Consider the following 23,658-nt stretch of genomic DNA (forward strand, 5'->3'; position numbering starts at 1 on the left):
GAAGGGAAGGGAAGGGAAGGGAAGGGAAGGGAAGGGAAGGGAGGAAGGAAGGAAGGAAGGAAGGAAGGAAGGAAGGAAGGAAGGAAGAAAAAAGGAAACCACCAATAACCGAGCTTCAAGTGCAGATGCAAGCTCTCTTAAGATGATTTCCATTTTTGACAACTGGTATGTTTAGGATAACCCTGAATTGCAATCTTCTCTGTCTTTTAGAGTTTTACCTTGCTCTTACATTAACTTTTAACTTGTTTGTGTGATGAAGTGTAGTAGATATGGCAGATAAATCTATCCTTACAAGCAGATTTTATAGGTAGAATTCCCATAATTTTTGTGTTGTAGTAATGACTTTAGCAAAAAGAGCGGAAACAAGTTGTCGTGAGAAAAATTTCAGTGGGGATTTACAGCTTATCTGTGGGAATTGCTCATGTGCTACTTCTTACCCCAGGGTACAAATGAGACAGTTTGACTCACCATGACATTTTGGAAAGCTGCCCTGCACCTTCTGGGCTGAAGGAACTAGTGCACAGCCTGTGTCTGTGAAGTAGGCACACACTGCAAATCACCACTACCACTTGCATTAGAGTATGTACACGTTTAGTCAAACCTGAGTGATTCAATTTCATTACTAAATAAATGATTTTTGTGAGCAGGGAGCTCAGAACTATGCAGTTATTCTCAAAACAACTATTAAAGAGAATGACACCATTTGTATTAAAAGAGTTTTTATTTCTGATAGAATCTAATTTTATGTGTTGTTGGATAAGAAAAATGCACATTAGATAGATTAATTCAGTAAAAATATTACTTGTGGAAAACAACCTGCAGGGGTTAGAGTAATTTAGAATGCTTGAATCCATTGCTTTTCCCCATTTTTTCAGGATTTGTTTTATTAGTTATATATAATTTGTTTATATAATACATTTTCCTGCAAAAGATCCCAGACTAGTACCAATATAAATGGACGTTTGCTGCCCCAGTTAAGGTTGGATTTCTAATTAAGGGTGTCTTCCTCAGGGTATTTGTTGAACAAAGAATTCAGTCACTTAATGGATTTAACTTTATTTGTTCCCACTGTACCATCAACACTGATGGAGGTTCAGGTTTGGAGAGTGAAGAATTTCCTTTGGTGCATATTACTGAACAAAATCCTGCAAACTCTGTAGGACTGATTTACCAACAGGATCCTTGTCATATTTTGCATCTTCATAACTATTTTCAGTCAATCTGTTCAAGGATTTGCTGTTCTTACATCGTATCAACTAAGCCTTTCTGTTATTGCCACATTTTTGGTTGTGTCTAATGTATTTTCAGAGGAAGGCCCACATTTGTTTACTACCTTTTATCACTCTAGATGCAAACTCAGCATTAAACATATAATGAAAATATTTTATGGTCAGGAAAGCTGTAGGTGAAGATATCTTAAAACAATCAATGGAGGTGATGGTAGGATTTCAGACTTTCCTGACCCTTCTGTATAGCAAGATAATCAGAATATAATTGAATTGCAGGGCTGGAAGAAATGTCAAGAAGTCATCGAACCCAAGATGCCTTTGTTCAGAATGGGGCTATGCAAATGCCACATACTGTGCATCATTCTTTGTAATGCACATGGACAGGCAGCAACCTTATCACCAAATGTCAGAGGGCCAGAAAGGATGCATATTCAGTCAAACAACAGCAAATTTAATTGATAAATTCTTTCAGTAACATATATGCACATGGAAAACATGTCTTTAATCCTGAGTTTTAACCAATGTGAAGATCACTGCCATCTCCTTCCACTCCTCTTCCACTTCCAGGGTGGTACCCAGAAGACAGACAGCACTCCACCTGATGCCTTATCCATTTCAAGTAAAACAAAATAATGATCTATTGTGTCCTTACACAACACCAATGTTAATGCAGCCAACAGCAGCAGTTTCTGATTTTGCAACAGCATTATCCATCCATTCATATTCCTATGTGATCCATCCCAACTGCCAGATGCTTTTCTGCAGTGCTATTGCTTAATTATTCCCTGCTTGTACTTGTGCATTTCATTTTCTCTCCTTTGTCTGTGCTGAATTTCATCTTACTAATTTTGCAGTGAATTTTAATCTTATTCTCCAAAGTGCTTTCTACCTCTCTCAGTCTTGAGTCAGTCACAAAGTTTACAAGAATACTGCCCAATTCATTGCCCAAGTAATTCATAAAAATAACAACTAGTCCCACAGCTTGGGAAATATGCTTTCAGGATATCTGTTATCCTCCCAGTTCCATTTTCAATGACTGTCTGAGTGCAGTTGTGCACATACTCACTAATGATTCCCTCTGGACTGTATTTCTCTAGTCTGCTGCTGAGAATGTCCCTTGGAGATGTGTCAAAAGCCAGAATAAAAATCAAGGCACAAAATAATTATTGATACTCATCCCCAGACACAAGGAAATAAGGTCGATTCAATTTGCTCTTGGTGCATATATATTGGTTGCCTCTTATAAAATTTTACCCTTCCAGCTATTTACTTGAGCTACTTTACTATTCCCTGGATCCCAATATTTTTTTGAATATTGAAATTAGGCTGCCTGGCAACAACTTGAAATTGGTGCCTTCTTTTTCCCTTCTTTTAAGGATTGTTTTCCCCATGCCAGTCCTACAGGTCCTTGCCTATCCTCTTGCAGACCTTCATGCAAATGAAGGGCTGATAAAGAAGCACACACAATGAATCTGACACAGGTTTACCCTCTGCTTTGCCCATGTGCATAGTGACCAAACTACACCCAAAGGCTGGATGGGACAAGGTGGGACACATGAATCCTTGGTGAATTTGCTGTCCAGGTTGGAACAAGTAAGTCCACTGAGCACTGGTGGAGAGACATTCATGGACTAGTACCTAAGCCTTTAAGTCCCAGTGGGAAAGGTTCAAAGGCAGCTTTGGCTCATTCACTGGGACTCTGGGTTACAGTGGCTGACATGCATGGAGAGCAAGTCTTCACTGTTCCCCCATCCTTTTGTTATTATTGATTTTAGAGGACAGACTAAAGATCTGCTGAGGATGCATTCTGAAAAAAAAAAAAAACCCAACACTTGGAGGAGTTTATACTTACATCAGAGGCTCCCATGATTTAGGCTTAATGAAGATAGCGATGGGATAGAGTTGTGCAACTTGTAGTCGTTTGATCGCATTTCCTGACACATCAAGAATACAGTGCTTGCCCTGTTGGAAACAGATGAGGATGTGTTAATTTCTGCAGTTTGCTGAAGATCAGCCAAAAGAGGGAAGCAATTCTGCAAGGCAGTGCCCTGGAAGGTGGCTTTGACTGACACAGCAGGGGAGGGGGACCCCAGGGCACGTGCTCCACTCCTCTGCCTTTGATTTAGCCCTAATATAAAATATACACTTGAAGATATGGGAGCAAATGTTTTTTATTTTTTACTGGGATGAGCTCTGGGGGTGGTGATGGATTTTCTTCAGAGATGAGGAAAATCAATTCATAAAAATAATAGGATAGCTATATTCCCTACTGGTTAATTTAATTCTTGTTTGTGGCAAAGACTCTGTGTGTCACCTGAGGCAAATCATTTAATCTCTCTGGGCTTCATTCTTTTACCTCTGTGAAAATGAGATAAGTTTATTCATCTGTCATATAGAGGGTAGAGGGAGGGCTGTTCTGGGGCATATTTGAGGTGCTGTGTTAAATTGTTGAATCCGTGGCAGTACGTCCAGGTTCAGAAGTGCCAAGAATGTTTACATTCAAAGTTATAGACTCTACAAATGGTGTCATTATAAAGCCTGTAAACATTAGAATGTCACTTTGCATTTATTTTATAAAGATACAATGTGGCCACAAAACAGATCACGTTGCATGGGCAGTAAAACTGGCGTCAACTTACCCTTTCTGCCACGAATCTCACAGACTGGACACTAGTTCCATATAAATTATCATTGTACTGCCCGGCTTCTATAAATTTGTGCTCTTGGATATCTTTTTCCATTTGTTCTCTTGAAATGACAAAATGATAATCTCTTCCATCCACTTCATAGTCACGCTTTGGTCGTGTGGTATCTGCATGAAACAAAGACAGAGGATCAAGAAGTCTGTAAAAACAATTTATGCAAAAATGCACCAATTAACATTACCAGAGGACAGTGCTGTAAGTGGAGGTGCTCCACTTCTGGGAGTAGTCTTTGGCTACTAATTTATTTTTTTAAATGGAGTTATGGCAATAAGGCTGTCGTTTTACAGTAATATCTTCTAATGTTTATCTCCAATCAATAATACTCATATGCTAACATAAGCATTTCCTAGAATTTCACTTTATCTCATCATGATCATAACCAGACCTCAAAAAATAAAAACACATTGCAGATAATAAATCCAATCCTACTGCAGTGATAAAAATGAATGGTAATCTCATTAATTTAATTTAACCTTAATTATAAGACTGATTCTGATCTCATCTCCCAGCAGATTTAAGCTGGTGTGTTTGTAGAGACAACAGCTCAAAAAGAAGCAAGACTGCAATCAGGGTCTGCAATAAACACTGAACAAGCTCTAACGATCCAAGAAAAAAACACTCTGTTAGTTCAGGGGCCAGTATTGCTTTCAGAGGAGCCAGGCTAAATCCCACACAAGTCACAGGCTACTCCGTAATTTTGTTAGTCGATGCTGTTCAACTGAGTTGAAACATTTTACATTCTATCAACATTTCAAAATTTTATTGTCTTTACGAAATTACAGACTCATTGGTCAGTAAACTGAGCTTGTGGTCAAAAGACCCCGTGTTTAGATGGGCAGCTTCTGGACTCTGCTCACAGAGGCCACCCCTTCAGCCCCCCACTTCCAAACGCTGACACATAAAACTAACACTCAGACTTTCACAATCTTTGGTTGTTTGTTCCTTTGACCTTTTTTTCTCCAGTAGAAAAATGGCTCTCGAGCTACATAAAGTTCACAGATGCTATTTTCACCACAGTTCACTTAATGAATGGCACCAAAGGATACAACTGACTGATGCAGAATGAAGAATAAAATCATACTTACGTGGCACACATGACCCAAACTTATCAGGGAATTCAGATATCAAATCATCGTTGATCCGATCTTTCATAGGACCCAGAATAATAACTGGCCTGGTGTAATTAACTGGCAAACAAAAAGAGAAGCACATTTTGATGGTGTTACTGGAAATAATGGTAAATATTTCCAAAGCTGCACTAACCAGAGTTACTGTCAAGTATCAAGTTGGTGGATTGATGGTTGGATTAGATGATCTTAGTGGTCTTTTCCAACCTTAATGATTCTATGATTCTAAGTGAAATCTTAGGTCTACCTTCTATTGATTGTTTTTTTAATTGATATGGCTAAGGAAAATGGAACTAGTGCTACTCATTTGGCAGAGCTCAGTGATGGTGTATGCAGATGTAGTCAAATGACATTACTGAAGGCCAGGGGAACATACTGCAGAGAGCCCTGGAAACATCAGGAAGCAAGTGAAAGCTAGGGAGACATGTATGTCATTTCTTATGTATGCAATAGTGGCTAAGAAGGAACCACAGAGATAACAAGGCTCTGCTGGCCCCCAGAAATAAAATGAAAAATACAAGGAACAGAGACAGAAAAGCAGTTGGAACTTACTTTCCTGTCTTGTGACAGGTTCATAAGAAAGGATGCAGTCTTCTTGGCCTCCTGATGAGAGAAGAAAGAGAAGAGTTTGAAGCTGACGTGCAATCCTTCACGTACCAAAGCTTGATAAAATGCTTCACACAGGCTGATCGGGTTCAGCACTTCTCTGTAATGCGCTCACCTGAACCATTCCAAAACCCTTAAAAGCTTCAAGCTGCAGAGATCACTTTTTCCCTTCCCCTTCGACCTGTGCCACATATTTCAATTCTGTTCTCCGAAACTGGGTTTCTTCAGTGGTCCAGAATAGTGGAGGCAATAAGGCCTCATTTATTGACAAGGCTGTTTACAAGGATAGAAATTTCAGATGCAATTCTTTTGTTCGCCAATTGCTACAGCACTAACATGCTGCTGCAGGGCAAATCTGGCTACACAAACTGAACTGCTTTTATCTTCAGAATGAGTACATTTTGGCTGATCATCCTCCTGTGCATAAGCTCCCTAGTCTAGTTTATTTACAACCTGATAACTAGCTCTGAGCTCTTTTCTGACCCTTATCCTTTATCTGAACACAAATATTACAAAAGCATTGTACTTTATGCCCTTATTCTCTCTCCACTGCTGCTAGGACCGTGATGTTTCCTCATTGTGACATGTAGGGAACCAAAGCAGAGAACTTTGAAACAAGAGTCAAGTGGTGAAAGACGGTCCAGGACTTGGGTGGGTGTACAGCCCTAATGCATCTCTGTTCTCCATAGGAGTAAAAAAAGGAGAGCTGGGAGGATTCTTCATTCTACTGCATGAAAAATTCCTGCAGATCCCTCTTTCTGGGTCATTGTCACATACTTGGCACCACATAAGGGCTCTGGCAGGTTCTAAATATGACTTTGGCTTAACAAATCTTAATATCCTGATTTTATTTTTACTCAGCTCAGGGTTTACCTTCGAGAAGTTCCACACTTGGGATTTTGCATCTAATTTAGATACTATGGAAGAAAGATAGTCATCATGGTATCTGGGCTTTTACAAAAAAAAGTAGAATTACCTTCATGTCATTTCATTGTACACGAGTCTTTATGACATTGTTCTGATGGGCTTCTGTCAAACCAAATTGTGCATACACACATCAAGAGTGCTGCATGATGCCTGACTGATGATATAGGTAGGATTTAGGGCTTGTACAGCTCACACTGAGGCTTTCTGACTCATATTCAGGCAACTCTTGAAGCTTCACTGTATTAACAAGACTTTATTAGAATGCAATGTCTAGTTTACAAGTAGATACAAAGGCCAGGTTGGATGGGCCGTGGGCAGCCTGATCCAGTGGGTGACAACCCTGCCCACAGCAGGGGGTTGGAACTGGATGGTCTTTAAGGTCTCTTTCAACCTAAGTCATTCTATGACTCTATAATTCTATGATTTTGGTTCTTTAGACTTAAACTGACTCCCACTCTACGAATCTAATATGTTCAGAGGGAATTGTTCCTGATATATTACCTAGACAGCTGTGAGAAATGTGTAGGAAAACCTTCCAAGTAAAAAGAATTTAATTAGGCACGATGAAAGAAAAAGCAAATTAAAGAAGTACTACTGTGTAAGGAGAGAGGGAGAATAGACAGGGCCAATTCCAAGCTAGCAGTGGTACTGAAGCAATTGAGGAGAAAGCTTGATTTTTAATAAAAGGAAGAGATTAGCTTTTAAGGACAAGCCAATGTAACATATGAGGAATGTGGATAATTGATTCTGTTCTATTTTGAGTGTTTGACACTGTAATCACTTGCTTCACTTTGATTCTTTGCAAGGTTAAAAACCTTGAATTCTTACCAGGTTTCTTGCATCAGATTTATTATTTTCCCTTAAGTTACTTTGAGAATTTTTGTGTGATATAGTAATCAGGATGTCCCAGTTTTCTGGAGATGAAGTGCTTCACTCTCCACCTGGACAAGGATGCTCCTGCACTGCCTGCCCTTCAGCCCTCAGGAGCCAATGCTAAGCTTTAAAAAACCTAAGAATGTCAGTCTTGGGATGGCTGTTGAAGTCATCGTGTTCTAAGCATGTGGACAGGATCTTGTTTGCACAAACTGTCTTAAACTTGAGACTATTTATTTGTTTCAATGGCATGTAGCTTCCTGCAGAGGGGGATTCATTTAGCTCATTGCAGAAAGCCATACTGTGAGCACTTACGTCTGAGCTAGTCCCTAGATGCTCTTTAGAGTCAATGGGTGCCTACAAATAGGCAAGTGCCTATTCTAAGACTTGAGTCATCTGATCTATTTTAGATTTTGGGATGAGTATCTATCAGTATGATTTGGGCTATGGAGACGAACGAACTTGTCATCTCACAGAAGTCTTGTGAAACTGTGGCCAGACTGAAGACAATGAAATTACTCCAACTCAGCGCTGAAGCCTAAGTCTCTGGAAAGGGTTGAAGCAAGCAAGGAGAAGCTTTGAAGCTTTAAGGCTAACTGTGATGCAACTGTGATGTGGACTTAAAGATAATCATCTTCCTGAGTGAAAGCTCTTCAGCACTGAGCTTCAGAGTCACATGGGGTGTGAGCATGGTGGAAATCACTGTTTCCATTACTTGGCTTTTCTGGTAAAAGAGCTCAGGAAGCTCAAGTTTTCATGTGAATAAAATCCTTTCAAGCACTGCCCACTCAAAATCCCTCAAGTTTTCAGGGGCTGTTATGCATGTTAACAGTACCAGATGGTGGTCCTTAATGATCTCTTCTCAGTTGGTACTGCATGATTTTCAAGTAGCCCACAATGTATTAAGTATAGTGAAGAGCTCTAGAATCAATCAATAATCAGATTGCCATAAACTCTTGATGGTTTTGAGGTGTGACACAGCACGACATTCAGCAGGGCACAGGCTTATTTATAATTTGAGTAGGCCTCATTTACTTCTCACATTAACAACTTAATTAGCACAGGTTTGCTATATTGATCTGGAAAATTGTTGTGAAATATAACAGAGAAAACAAGAAAAGAAAAAAGAAAAAAAAATCTGTCTGTAGGATTTTGGCATGAGCCTTTGCTCTTCAGTAAAATTCCATAAGTCAAGAAGATAAGAAAAGAAAGAAGATAAGGAAAGAGAAGAAATGGAAAGCAAGCTTTCTTAAATCTAGTTTACTGTGATTAAGATTACTGGAGGTCTTTCACTTTTTCAGTATTGCTACGGCTCCTGTTCCCTGTGTGCTTGGTTTGCATGTTGGTGAGTTCTCATGATCAAGAAGAGAATACCCTGGACTTTTTTGCAACTCACTGCCTCTAAAAGCTGAGCAGAGAGGTCCTGTGAGGTCAGAAGAATTTCATAAGGATTACTCATCTTTTCTTTTTAAAGAATTTTATGGTGTTTTATAGGGTAACCCTAAAATGGATTTAAAGGGTTTTCTTTATTTTCCCTATTTAGCTAGACGGGTCGGTGGTGATACAGGTGTATATGTGTGTCAATTTAGGCATGTTTCATTTAATCCATAAAAAGACCAATTTCCTGGTGTCTTGACAGAGCATCCAGAGCTTCTTCTGCAGCGCTGGTGTAGCTGCACCCAGCATGTGAGTAATGGGGGAGGAGAGCTGCTGTGGTGCAGCCATGTAACCAAAGGGCCACCCTTGTCAGGTACCTTACAAATCCAGGGATGCTGTCATCTGATTAATGGCTGTGACTGAAAAAATCTGTGAAGAGATCTAGGGCAGTAGATAAGAAAATGAGGGGTACTTATGAAGACAGCTAAAGTAAGAATCAGTTTCATGTTTTGTTTCACCTTCACAGCCTGTATTGGACATAATAATCCAATTTCATAACTTCTTTTTGGCTCATAATCCCTTCCCTGGACCAGAAGTAAATACGTCTTTTTGGAATACATTGATAACCACTAAAGACTGGGAATCCAATACATAAAAAAGGTCATCAGAAGTCTGAGAATGAACTTATGACTGAAAAGTGGTCTTTCAGCAATGTATGTTTATGATCAATAAAGCTTGTGCAGCCATATGTAGAGACTTCAGTGCTTGTCCAAATTTAAGTACTAATATACAAGTCCACAGGGAGAGTAAGAGCAAATGTAAGTGTTGTAACTAATCAGAGGCCTAGCATAACAATGAGGATTCCTTTAAGCCTTGTTCTGAAACTTTAAATCTCATTACGGAATGAAATGTTGACCAAGTACAGAATGTAAAAATGTTGGTTTCTAACACTTTTTCATACTTTTAACTTTTAGTTATGTATTGCCTCTCTAAATAATTGGTGCAATCATAATCAATTATGCAATTAGGCTAAGTAAATGGGTTAATGTTTGTGTAATTTTGATGATGGCTGTAAAAACCTCTACAGAACTACACTTGAGAGCATTACCGCACATTACCACACATATGCAGTGGAGACTTAAAAGTCATGGTCATTATGAAAATCATCTTGGAAAATAAAAACTGATGAGTCAATGGTAAAAAATGCATTCTTTCAAGGTTGGTTTGAAATAGAAAATTAGAACTCTAAGTTACAGAGCTCAGAATAAACTTCCAATCGTTGTTTAATTAGCTGGTTCAGGAATAAGTCAAAGTTGGCTTCATGTGTACTTAAGAAGGAAAACTTTCTGCTAAATCAGGATTTTATATACCACTCTGCATACTTGATTTTCCTGCTAAGGGCAAGTGCAAATAAATTAATATGGTTGTAGCCTTCATTTTTGCACAGCTTGCCTGACATAGCAGCATCTGTGGAGCAGCTCAGCCCCTTGTAGCTCAGGCTAGCAATTGTTCCTGGCTCAAAAGTACTTTAAAATATTTTATAAGGTGTCAGATTCTGCTGTCAATTTTTTTTGTGGTTCCCCCTGAAGTTAATGGGTTGTCTGTTGGGATAAAGAAAATTATCAACTGGGATTTGGAGAGGTTGCCATCTCACCTCCCTGCAAGACAAGGACAGTGGTGAGCGCTGTGCAGCCAACACAGCATGGGCATGTTTAGGAGAACACTTTGCTAGTCTGGTTTAGCTTTCTGCTTAAAGACAAAACAAACTGTACTCTGGAAGTCATTCTGTGTCTCCATGAACTTCAGATTGAATCTAGTGCAAAAACAGAGGGTGATGGCTGTGTTTTGGGGATACATGTTTGTCAAAGGAATCTCACTGTTGGCTTTAGGTCTTTTTCTCATTACAAACCCAGAGCTGACAGTAGAAACCACGTTTACTATCCACAACAGCCTTGTTGCTAAGGAGTGGTCCAAGACTTTTCTCCTGAGACCACATCTGAGCAATTTTAGATTAATTATTATTTTGAAATAAAAGATATTGACTTTAATTTTTAGCCCCCAAGCCCAACACGTAAGCAGTGGAATACTTCAGCCAAATACTCAGGTATTCAGCAATATATCTGTCTAAATAAATAAGAATTCGTCAGAGTATCTCCCAGAAAAAGCCCAGTCAATTTGTAAACCTTCTGTTAATCATTGTACAGGGCACAGCCTGGTCAGCTCTCAAAATCCTTCAATGTCACTTTGTGCAGCTGTACCCCAGAATTGGAATGGTTCAAGGAATGATGTAGTACAGGTTTTAACACTAGCTGCTTTTCACTAGATGCTCATCATGAGAAGCAATAGTTAGAGAAACTTGTTGAAGCAATTGCCAGAGTCCCATGAGAAGCAATGCAGAACACTTCAATCTGAACTACAACTGGACTGTTTTTACAGGGACAAATATGAACGTCTGTGGAAGAACATGTGCCACTTGCCAGTCATTTCTAACATGCTTTTCTTTATATTGGCCAAGGTGTGAACTGCTGATTTCCCACAATTCAGAAATTCATGGGACAGGCAACCCCTTGTTCCCCCTGCTCATTTCCTTGGGAAACAGAAAACAAAAAGGATGCTCTGCATACTGCCTCATTCCATCAGCAGTGAGCTTTATCCTGAGTACCTATTATTTTTCTTTCATTAAAAATAAATTAATTATAAGGCAATGATGACTATGTCTTTAGGATCTAAATGTTCACAGTCTAGTTCTGATAACGATTGTTTCCACTTGGGGAGATAAGGATAGACTTCTACTGGGCAGTGTCCTCTCTTAACAGTTCCACAAAGTCAGATCTGCAGTGAAATAAGACAACTGCTTCATGGCAGACCCCATCGTTCTTACCTCCATACCTTCGCAGTTTGTCAGCTGCCCTCTCTGGCCACCCCTCACCTGCTCTCCTCTGTTTTCTGATTCTTATCTTGAGTCATAATTTTTCTAGAAGGGATTTGCTGCAGTGAGCTGTGTGATGAGATGTGGTGCTGACCTAGAGTAGCCTAGAGATTCAGGGAGTAACCATCTGGACTCAGGAGCACTGTGAGTCTCCACAGGAGGCATGCCCATGTTCCGTGGCCATACTGTAATGGAACACGGGGTCAGGCTAGAGCTGACATGTCATTGTAGCCATCTGAAACAGTCATTTCCAAAAGCTGGTGTCTAAAGTTGCTGGCTGCCCGAGGTCATGGCTTCATGTGTCATGTCAGCACACACCAATGAATTATTAGCAAATGAAATCAGGCCCTTTGGTCACCAGCTCCTCGATTTTAAAGCCACTTTCACTTGGCATAACATAAGACTGGCTTCCTTTGCTTCTAAATGTCATAGCTTTGCCCTGAGCAGAAAAGGAAGCCCTCCCTACATTTCCTCTGCCAGGCAGCAGCTTTTGTACACACCAGCAATATGTGGTGAGCTCCAGCCAATATGATGCTGGCTAGTGCTGGGGTGAGATAGGAGCTTGCCCAGATGGAAACCACCCTTGAATGAGATACCTGCTGTGTGCAGTTGTTACCTCAGCACTTCTTTTTTTCCAAACATGTGTCCCAGCTAACTAACACCAAAAATTTTCTATCCCTTTCCCTGATCCTCAGAACAAATGCCTTATTTCAAGCTATTGCAGAGCCAACTGGCTACCTGGTCGGTCTTATGATGCATTTTGGGAGGTAGCTTTTGTGGACCTGTCCTAGACGTTGACCTGTAGTTGGGTTCCCATCTCAGTTCTCCTGTTTGGGACATCAGTCATGGGATGTGTTAAGCCACCAGCCAAGATTCCTTGGGCATTTACATACTCACCCTAAAATAAACACACCTGGAAGAGATTCAACTCATAAAAACTTTTGAAAATGTATCCTATTGATTCTGTCTTGATTGTAAAGTCAATCTGGTGAAAGAGCATCTTATATGTCAAACATAAAATCCTTCTTTCCCTCAGCAGATGACACAGAAAAAATAAATTGGTTTACTGCAGTTCAAAAGTGCCTAGTGTTTTCTTGTGACTCTGGCAATTGCTTTCCAAGTAAATATTTGCAGTACAAGAGAAAACAAATTAATTTACCATTTCTGAATTGAATAAGGTTAGCTGTTTTACTGAAACAAACCAATGTTTATTAACAGAGCTCAACTGCTATGCACTCTACAAAGACTAGAAAGTATGAGGTATGATACCAATGATTACCTGAATGTATGCGGGTACTTAGCGCAAGTGCTGAGTGACTGGTGGAAAACTTAATTTGCTAAGCAAATGGCTTGAGAAAATTAAACAACTGAGTAATTTAGTGATCAGTCTCTCCCTTTTATTCATTTCCATTCATCTATTTTAATGAACTTTTTTTTCTTTTCAGCACTTCCAGATGTTTTTCCATAATTTACAATCTATTTGTAGGATGTTTGATAGTAGTCCTGTAATTCCAACCAGAGTAGGTTGCAGGGTTGGGACCATCACTTAGAGGAAATCCGCATCATTCAGTGGCAGTGCCTAAAGGGTAAAGGTCTATCTGTCTCTCTTATGTTTTTTGAAGACTTCATTATGCATTAGGAAACCTGTACTGACACAATTAAAGTCTCAGTAGAGTTTTTGGAGCCAATTATCTATTGTGCTTGCAGGTATGAAAAAATGCAAGTAAAAATTGTGATACTGTAAGGAGGATCTTCTGCAATTTTGACCGCAATTATGGAGCAATTTTTCTTTTAAAAGGTCATCAAGAAATTGTCCCTCTTCCTTCTGAAATAAATTTCCTTTCACTAAACCAAATAATTCTGATTTTCAAAGACTACCCAAAGCCCAAAGATTTTATAACCCAGAATACACTCCAAATAGCAAGCCTTCCTCCCTTTTCTTATAAAGGTTGCAGTTTTTTTTATAGTTTTGTACTCAAGAGGTGTTTGTAAATTTGAAATCCAAGCCATTTGCTCCAACCATTTTTTTTAACATTAACAAAAGAATAGCAACAGAACCAAAATAACAGAAACAAAGAGAACAAGCAATGCAAAATAAAAGGACTCTAATGAAAGCAGTAACTTACTGTAGCTACTTTCACTATCGCTGGCATTAGAAGAAACATGTTCTGCAAGAACAGTACAGCAAATTAAAGAACATAACCAAGCACCACAGAGCCGCAGAAACTCAAAAGAACTGCCGCAGCCATGCAAAGGTAGTTGTGCAGAGAGGAAATAAAAACTGTACAGTGACATCACCTGAAGGTCTTAGATAATTTACATAGTTAAAATGAAAGCTTTCTCTCTTGAGATATTTCACAAAGAGACTATACACTTCTAGTGATATACATCATAGAAAAGCCATTGATATACATTATACCAAAGCCATGTCATTTCTTGATAAGATAGTTAATGACACCTCAGATAAATTAATTTCAAAGTACTGTATGGTCCACTTGCATCACAGTGAATGATTAATATCATGAAACCTAAGTTTCCGCTCATATTCTTTAAACTTAGAGTTCTGTCCCCAGCATTAATCAGTTTCTACTATCCCGAGGACTTAAAAAATTAATATAAAAGTGGTTTTGATATTAAAGATTGCAACAATCTCTTAATCTGTCCAAAAGGAAAAAAAAAAAAGAAGACAAAGCCAATGTCAAAGGGAAAAAAAAAAAAAAAAGAAGAAATGTTTTTTCAGACAAGACCTAGCTTCAGGATTTGAGCTAGAGTGCAAAAATCTTTTCCAGAACAGTCTGCACAGGTGAACAGTGACAGAAGAATTATCATGGGATAGAATTCTGTTTTGACAAGTTTGGTGTCAAAAAGGTGTGGTCTATATCATGTGACGTGATTGTTCCAAAACTGTGGTCAGCAGGGTGACTGCCATCAGTCAGATCATGCTTAGTGGTCTCCAAGAGGTCTGCAGAACCACATTTAATGGTTGTTTTAATAGTATCTCTAGTAGAAATGCTAATAACTTTGCAGATGAAAGTTCATTTGACACACACTTGAAAGTTTTCAACTGATCCAGACCATTTCAAAATAAATGTTACAATGGTTATATAGTGAGGAGCAACCCTGAGTTAATTAGAACGAGGTACAGATTGTTAAATGGACAGTGAGTACAAATAACTCACTTCCGGACACACACCAGGAGCCAAAATGTATCTAACTGTCATTAATCCACCGTGCAGATTAGGATGGGGGTGACTTGCAACCACCACCTGCAACTGCCTCATGTTCCCAGTGAAAGAAGGAAACTCATAAGAGTCAAGAATCTGCTGGGATGAACCCAGAGTAGGCCACAAGGAGTATGAGTATGGGAACTGTGTCAGGGCCACCTCTTCTCTGTGAGGTGCTGCATTCCCCCATGTGCACACCTCTTGGTTGGGGTTCATCGAGTGGTAACGGTAGGGCTGGTGGAGCAGCAGGAATGGGAGAGGATGATATCTGATAAGAACAATAATTGATAAACTTTGGTCTTGGACTTATTAGCAAGCTTCAAAATATTAGACTCATGTTTTGAAAAAAACTGTGTGTTGAGTCTTGGACACTTCGTAGAAAGTTAACAACTGCTGCCTCCAACCATGATGTTGTACAAGGCCCTGAAGGTTTTATTAAACAAGGAGAAATATCCTCCATAGTAATTACTAAAGTAACAAGTACATCTTAGTTTAATATTAGTGAAATTTGAATGGGGCTGGAATGTCTAGAGGTGTGTCAGTAATTAAAAGCTAGGTGTAATACTAATAGAGAAACTAGACCATGAATAATACCTTTGTGCCAATTTTCTCCTAGCAATTTGCAGGATTTAGTTATCTCCTTTCAGATGACTGAATGTTACAGAGATTTGTCTTTTTAAGGACACAGATATGCAGGAGGTTTCATCAAATCAGATGTATTTACATTTTTTTAGGCAGTGGAGGAGCTGCATTTGTTCCTAGCAAACAGCTACAGCACTTTACTTGAAGTAACAAAGTGGTTAAAATTCAGGTGGCAGCAATATTGAAAATTGGTCTTGTATAACTGTTCTTCATACAAGAGATGAAGCTTTCATCTTTAAATGGCAAGGTACTGTATGGATTAAAATAAAACCATTAAAATGACCCTTAAAATAAATCAGAAACTGAATAATCTTTAAAAAGCACATTGCTGTAATTAAAAAGCATATACAAAACAGTAGGTGATGCAGTGTCAACATCCACATACATTTTACTTCAATTACTTGGCACTTAAGAAGAGTAAGAACTGAAGGAAGAAGCAGCCAAACACATGCAAGTGCCATTTTGCTTAAATTATTTAGGTCTGAATACAGCATATAACATATCCATTTCTATAAAGTACTTAGTTCTGTACAATTTTCCTGGTCTAACTTTCAAGGTAGCAAAATTGCTCCTGAACAATTATCTGACACATGACACATTCTGCAATGCCAAGTCTTGAGACAGGATTACTGTATCAGAAAAAGAAATTGATTAAGGTTGCATGACAGGGAATAGGTTGCTAATGGTGAAATGGGTCCAAAATAAGTTTGGGAGAAGGTTTGTCTTCTCTAGCCTGCAAATGACTTCTTCCATTAATAACAAATTCTAATCTAAAATCCAGCAAAGTAACAAACACTCCCATGCAAAAAGCTGAAAATGCAGAAGCAGCAGCAGAAAACAATTTTCTATTCATTTCCTCAGGATGTGATCAATTTGAAATGTTTAAGTTTTCCTTTTGATGGAGAGGGAGGAATTGTTGCTGAGAAGTACATTCTAGCAGCAAAACAAGTTCTAGGTATGCTACTCTATGGAACTGCCATGATGAGAACAATAACATACTGTCAGAAACGAAAGGTGTTATTACAGAAGAAGTGAAAGTGTCTGCTTGATACACTGTATGTTATTTAATATTGTCATGCAGAACAAAACAATTGAAACATTTTTAATGCATTCACAGCTGGGTAACAAAGAAAACTCTATCTTGTGCATGCTAGGAGTGGAGGGTCCTCAGAGAAGGAACAGAAGCCAAAACAAAACAAAACAAAAAAAGATTTACAGTGACCATTCCTGGGAACTTACTCAGAGTCTTTGTTCCATAACCGTCGTCACCTAATCCGGGGATGTCCTGCACGGAAGTCCCCAGAGAGAGCAATGAGAAAGGAAGAACAGCCGCAGAAGAGGAAGGAAGAAGTCAGTGGAGTTGAAATGGATACTACCATGACTGACCATGTTGATTGAGCAATCTGGATCCCTGCCTTTTCTCTCTGGAACAACTTTAAACCCATATTCTATGTATGGGAATGCAGCCAATGAAAGAGGCAGTGACCGTTCTACATGGCTTTGTAGCTGTGACAAAGAAGGAACAATACAATAAATAAAGTCCCAGAAACGGTCCTCACAGATAAATTCAGAAGGAGAGAATTACTAAGGAAATATGTGAATTCTTTGGGCTCAGAGCCAGCACTGCGTTTGTAATAACGCCGGTTGTTCACACATACAGTTTAAGCAAGCAGTAAGTGCTTGGAGAGGTACACATCCCAAGGTCTGATTTGCTTATTCAAGTTGTTAGCGTGGATGCTTCATTTAGCTGTTAAACTTTCAGTGAAGCTGCCCACGGCAATCAACTTGGAGAACGTCAGAGGCAAAAATAAAAAAGAGATCAGAGCAGAAATTTTAAAAAATTAGTTTGGTGTTCTAAAAGAAACCACGTTTACACAATTTTGAGTCAGTTTTGATCTGTGAATATTTAATCAGAGCCAAATTTGGGTTTAGGACAGGTGCCACAATGATACTGAGGAGCCACATATTTTAAGAAAGTGAAGAAATGCTCTTCCAAAAGTTAAGGTCACTGTTTCGTTCTTCAGAAGATGATGTTTCCAAGGAAGGAAGGACCAGCTGGATCCAAATTGCAGTCACACATTGGTCACAGTAGTAATACCTCGCCTGCCTGCCTACGACATGTATTTGCCTAGATGTGTGGGATACTGGCATCATGCGTGTCACCCATTTTTTGTGCTGCATGTGACATGGTCTGCGAGAGGTTACTTACGTTCTGGATCACTTGTTTCCTGCTCACTCTGCTCCTTGCTCTTGTAGAATGGGAATTTTCGTGAAAAGATGAAGTTCTTTTTACGCTTGTCATTGAATGACTGTGAAGGAGAAAAGGCATGGGGCAAAAACAGGGACGTCTAATTGTTGTCACACTCATGCTGACAAAACAACTAGTTTGTAAAAGTGGAGAGAACTGTAGTGACTCAAATCAGTCCAAAACAAGTGGCTGGGAAGAATCACAGGTGGTTGCGGTGATGTGTACAAGCTGAAGGCAGAACCCCTGGAGACTGGATCGATTTAATGACAGAAGTCTCAAACTACAAACTTCACCTCCTTATTTGGGAACTATCATGTTCGGCTTGCTCAGATAAAGGGCCACAGATGGCTCAGCATGCTTTGAGATCAAGCCACTCATCTTTAATGATAGCGGACTGTGGACAAAAATAATTAACTGTCTGAAAAAGAATAGGCTGCAAAGAGGAAAGAGGAAGCCTTTGATTTTCTTCTGGTAGGTGTGTGGATTCAGCTCTGTGCCAATTAAAATTATATATGCTTTTTTTTCTGGTAACTCTTGCTGACTTAACAGTGCTTTACTTGTCCAATTAACTGGCAACTTCTCAACATATGTTTTAATGTCTTTTTTTGCATCACTTAAGAAAATTCACTTTGCTTTGTGTTATACATCTATATTAATTTACTGGGTTCCTCTGGATATGCTTTTAGTTTTATGTGATTTAGAGATGAGATTCTGCTGATAAGCAGTATTTCATTATTTCATTGCATATTGAACAATATGCATCTTCAAATGGGGAATTAATATGGAATTATTATTTTTTTTTACTGTGACAAAACCTGTGGCTTTACAGACAGCTGCGAGGGTTCACAGCACTGTACTGTGTAAATGTAGGATACACCTACTTGGGACATCTATGTCAGGTGCTGAAGGAGGAATCAAGATACCTGTGCAGTCAACTATGAAAAGCTGGTGCTTCCAGAGGGCACCTATGCTGAGCCATAGATAGTGCTTAACTGATCTGTACTGTCCATCAGACAATGTCCTGGGCTGTTTCCGGGACAGACTGTGGGCAAAGCCCAGAGTCGTGGTCTTGCATGTGGTCACCTCCAAGAGAGCCAAGAACTTCTCAGCTCATTTAAAGAGACAATCTCATGTGTCTGTGGTTGCTTGAATGAAAACATAACGAGTATTTGGCTCCAGATCTGAAATGGAACAGATTTAGGGTTCCAGAATATTATGTTTTCTTACATTTTGGAATAACAGAATAAAATGTGGTTTAGAATGTGTATTTCTGAAAGATTTCAAGTTAGGTACTGAAAAACTTGATTAAACCAGTTGTCTACTTGTGTCACAAAAGTTTCATGCCACTTTTACATTTCAAGCATATTTAAAGTTCAGTAACCAAAAACAAAGGAAAAAATGCACATGTAGAATAAATGATCCGTGAGAATCTCTGAGTATGTAAACATTCAGTGTGAAATTAATGTGGAGGTCATGCACAAATAATCCAGACTGCATGCAATTTCAAAACAAAGCAAATATGAAAGAAAGCCAGCATTAAAAGTAATGGGTACGAAGGATCAAAGTAATCTGTGGATGAAAAGAGGACTGACATGCACATTATATCACATTAATGACCTAAAGGACGTAATTAAATTAAAATGTGTTTTCTGTGACCATTTCTTTTATTTTTCCAAAGAAAAGAATGCAGCATGTTAACATTTCCCAAGTTGTGAAAATGTTGTTTGACACGCTTCATCTGAGCTTTATATACTAACACTACAGGCTTTGCACTTAAAAAGGAAAAAAAAAATATGTACACACAATAGCACCTCAGAAAACAACGTGGTTTTAAAGTGAAAATCACTTCATTACCAAATGACATTTTACTTTGGAATTAAAGAGAATGTTATCAAAAGGATATATAAATATGCAGTTTCACAGAGATTCCATGATAAATAACCACTTTAAAATATTCTCACTCAATTTTTTTCCCCAACAGTAGCAACAGCTTCAGAAAGTACATTTGCATTGGAAGAGCATATATTGTTTTTCAAGCTTATGCATGATCTAGCAGAATATTCCAAATGAGGCAGACATCCCATAGAATTCTATAAGCTTTTTTTCCTTGTGCAGTTGGGTTGCTTTTTAAATAAGATATTGTTCCACTTTGATTTGGACGATCAAAACCTGGCAGTCCATAGCAGGTGACTGTTACGTCCAAATGTGCTGATAGCTCATACCGGTAAAATCACGCATTTCTAATATAAAACTGACTCTTAGTTTATTAATATCCATAAGCAAATACGCTTATGCATGTGTAAATACTTCCATAGATAAATCAGTGTGTATATTCATGTTAATTACCACATATATTACCACAGGATAGCCATATTAAAACATGGTAATAGATTAAACTGAGTCTGGTACAGCAAACTCATTGAAATAATTAATCTTTAGTTTTCACTGAATGGGCTTACTGAACATTTTATTGTAGATCAAGTGCATGCTTTTCACAAAAAAGCAAAACAAGGAGACTCAGTTTTGTTTTTGTATACAATGTAAATGTGATTGAAATCAGACTGATTGCCTCCCCCTCAAGGGTATGAAATCCTACAGACATCCACCATAACGTCCTTGCAGAGACCATGTATGGTATAGAGGTAGGGAGGTTGGTGGAGAAGAGGGAGATGTATGGAATAAAACTGCATTTTTATCAGACACACAGCGTTAAATGCAGATTTTGGTTTGTTGGCAGAGGAATAGGGGTTGACACCATCATCCACCACATGCACCACATCGACGCTTATTTTCTTTTTTAAGATGCATGTGAAGAATGGTGGTAGGATTAAACAACAATAATTAAATGTATGCTTTTCAGAAGTTTTATTTCTATGAAATGGAATCTTTGAGTTAAATATTCTGAGGCCGGTTTTCACAGGGTCTCCTTACACTGCTGATGTATGAGATAAATGAGAGAGGTATTTATCTACATCTCTCGGCCTGATCTAGAAGTTGTGCACAACTGGAACTGAAACTGCGATACAAAGCTCAGGCTTGATCCAACAGCATTTATGCAGGCAGAGTTTCTGAATGACACTGAAAGTGCCTGAGAGTGGATTTCTGTGCAAATCGCAGTTTCTTTGCATGAATATTGCAACGCTCAGTAGCAGCAAATAACGGGGGTATTTCAGTCGCAGTGAAAACCTGTACAATAGACAGCTTTTATACCTCACTGCCACCAGTTCACGCAGCCCACCCATAACCCAGGAACTGGCATTAGTAGGCACTTTATATAGGCAATACAAAAAAAGCAGATGACATTTTCGAGTGCTGTTTGACAACTGAACAGGGAGGTCATTGTTCACAGCACTTGAACTGTGATGAAAAAAAGTCTTTTTGCAGAAAAAAAAAGGAAGGGGAGAAAAGCTTTCACCAACATTGTAGCTTACATTCTTATTTTGACACTGCTTATGCACAGGCGGTACTCTGAAGAACCCAGTAAAATATGCAATCTGCACTCTTCCTTGGCCAAATATCCCATGATGTCCCCATTTACGTATGTCTGATTTACACATACAACTTTCTCTGGTTATGACAGACATTAAGACATTGGGTGTTTCTTGTTCTTAAGAACACCATTTGGTACTTTTTTTTTTTTCCCAACAACATTTTTGTATTTTAAAAGCTTTTCCCTAGGGGCAGCAGCCATACAAATATTACTCACCAGCTAACAGGATAGTGTGTTTAAAAGGAAAATTTCATGTAAAATGGAACAATCCAATTACAGAATTTGCTTTACAGTGGTAAACATTGCAAAGAATAGTGCATCCGTAACGAGATGGGGGTAGCACACTGCCACAGAAAACCATTCTGTTTATTTGAGCTCTTTCTCAATGTTTTTCCCAGTGCAGCTGATTCACCCCATACTGTGTTCACGCAGATGTGTTCTTGATAAAGATTGTCCTCTTTATGTTTTGGAGAACAGTGTAGAATGTTGGAAGAAGATTGCTTTTGATGCTCTAAAAGCTCTAAAAGCAGTTCTGTAGTCTAAAAGCCATTGGAATATACTGGGAATGCTTTCTTTTGCTATTTCATTCAACCAGTGCTTACCCCCGCTCATGAGCTGTGAACCGGTGTTAGGAGATCAGCTGTAGAATGACTGCTCCAGAGCACTGGCTATAAAATTCTTGAATACAGAGTACAGACAAGAATCCACGAGAATGTTTGTTCATTTTACTGCTTCTCATCTGCTTTTTTATTTTATAACTTTTATTTCCTTAATATTTGCTTTTGGCCTAACTGCAATGAAAAGCCTTTATTTATACAGTAATCTACAAAAATCTACACGATCTAGCACTGACTACAATCCTTTTCTCTGCGCATTTTAAGCACAGTTTTCATGTTAGGGACATTCCTTTACTTTGTTTGAACAGCACTGGCTTTAATGAAGTTTTGGGCACTGAAGCACTGCTATACCTACACGAACTGATAGCTCTCACAGTCCAGTGACCTGGTGCCTGATTTAGAGCAACTGCGTCAGGGGTTTGGAACTAGATGATCTTTGAGGTCCCTTCCAACCCAACCCCTCCTATGATTCTATGACTCTATGATTCTCTGAGTCTAAGTGAGAACAAACTTTGGGTCAGAAGATGAAGATACCTCTGCTTGCTTAGCTTTCCTGTCTAGCTGCAGGGAGATATCGATCTTGGGAATTCAAAATGGAAAAGTACAAGCCTGATTAAAAACTCCATGCTGCCTAACTTCAAAAGGCAAGGGTTGTACTGTTGAATATTCATAAATACAAAATTTTACTAATCTTTCTTAACACCGACTTAATGTCTCTTGTTAGCCAGCAACTGAATTTTAATTGCTACCAAAACAAAGGTTAAAAACAGCACTGACTACCAGGGGAACAAAAACACTAACAGACTTTCAAGAAAGCATGTAAAAACAGCATTTCCATTTCTGCAAACATGTTCTTAACTTCGTGCAAGGTTCGAATTGCATTCAAAATGGAGTGCTCATCTGTGCTAACTCGTGTTGCGTAGCTGTTGGCAGGAATGAAACACCGCATAAAAAGCCTGCATATATGACAGGCAAGGTCATGTACAAGCACATGAAGGTTGTGCACAGAGAGGGTGCAAAGAATATGTTCAAGCAGCAATACTGAAATTAATAGTGTGAAAAGAAGAAAGGGCAAAGTTCTTTGACACTAAAATCAGTCTGGGCGTAGAATAATCTGCCCCAAGGGAAGTAGAAAAGTTGAGATCATTTTTCACATTTAAAACAAATCTACCAACCTTAAGTACCATGGGGAAAAACTACAGTGCTGGGGAGAAAGGAGGCTGGAGGAAAAAGAGCCAGACACTAAGTCTCCACCGGCTCCAGCGCCTTGTGGTGGAGTGTGGGCCTTCACGCAGCCTGGCTCCCTGCTGTCACATGGGCAGTATGGAGCCATGGCTGTCTCTGGAGTTAGTGCATTTGATGTTTGACAGTGTTCTCATTCTTCCTCTACTCCTTTATTTATTTTCTTAACCAAGGTAACTTCCCTTGTTAGAGCTGATGCACTCCTTCATCTGTAAATCTTGACACATGCCAATTGCTCTCAGCACCCTTCATGCAACAGCAATGAAGACGAAAGATCCTCAGAGATCAGCTGAGTGTCAGTTTGGACTTGGCAAGTTTCTGGGAATCACCTGCCCAGGCCCAGAGCTTCCCACAGTGCAAAATGCAGGACCTTTACCAACCCATGGCAGGAGGTTGGAAGTGCATAGTCTTTAAGGACCCTT

The 23,658-nt window shown here is 39.1% G+C and overlaps 1 protein-coding gene across 3 annotated transcripts in view; it reads right to left on the bottom strand.

The window, feature by feature from the left end:
• Positions 1-23,658, bottom strand: part of DLG2 (discs large MAGUK scaffold protein 2) — a 1,019,534-nt gene that overhangs the window by 8,736 nt on the left and 987,140 nt on the right. For all 3 annotated transcript variants that reach the window (XM_021382614.1, XM_021382609.1, XM_021382622.1), the window contains 6 exons: positions 17,849-17,948; positions 13,900-13,941; positions 5,614-5,664; positions 5,020-5,121; positions 3,869-4,041; positions 3,082-3,191 (listed from right to left, as the gene is read on the bottom strand). In XM_021382614.1, coding sequence (XP_021238289.1) covers positions 3,082-3,191; positions 3,869-4,041; positions 5,020-5,121; positions 5,614-5,664; positions 13,900-13,941; positions 17,849-17,948 — 578 coding nt within the window. The remainder of the gene's footprint in view (positions 1-3,081; positions 3,192-3,868; positions 4,042-5,019; positions 5,122-5,613; positions 5,665-13,899; positions 13,942-17,848; positions 17,949-23,658) is intronic.

Source organism: Numida meleagris, chromosome 1 (genome assembly GCF_002078875.1).
Source record: "Numida meleagris isolate 19003 breed g44 Domestic line chromosome 1, NumMel1.0, whole genome shotgun sequence".
Taxonomy (NCBI): Eukaryota; Metazoa; Chordata; class Aves; order Galliformes; family Numididae; genus Numida; species Numida meleagris.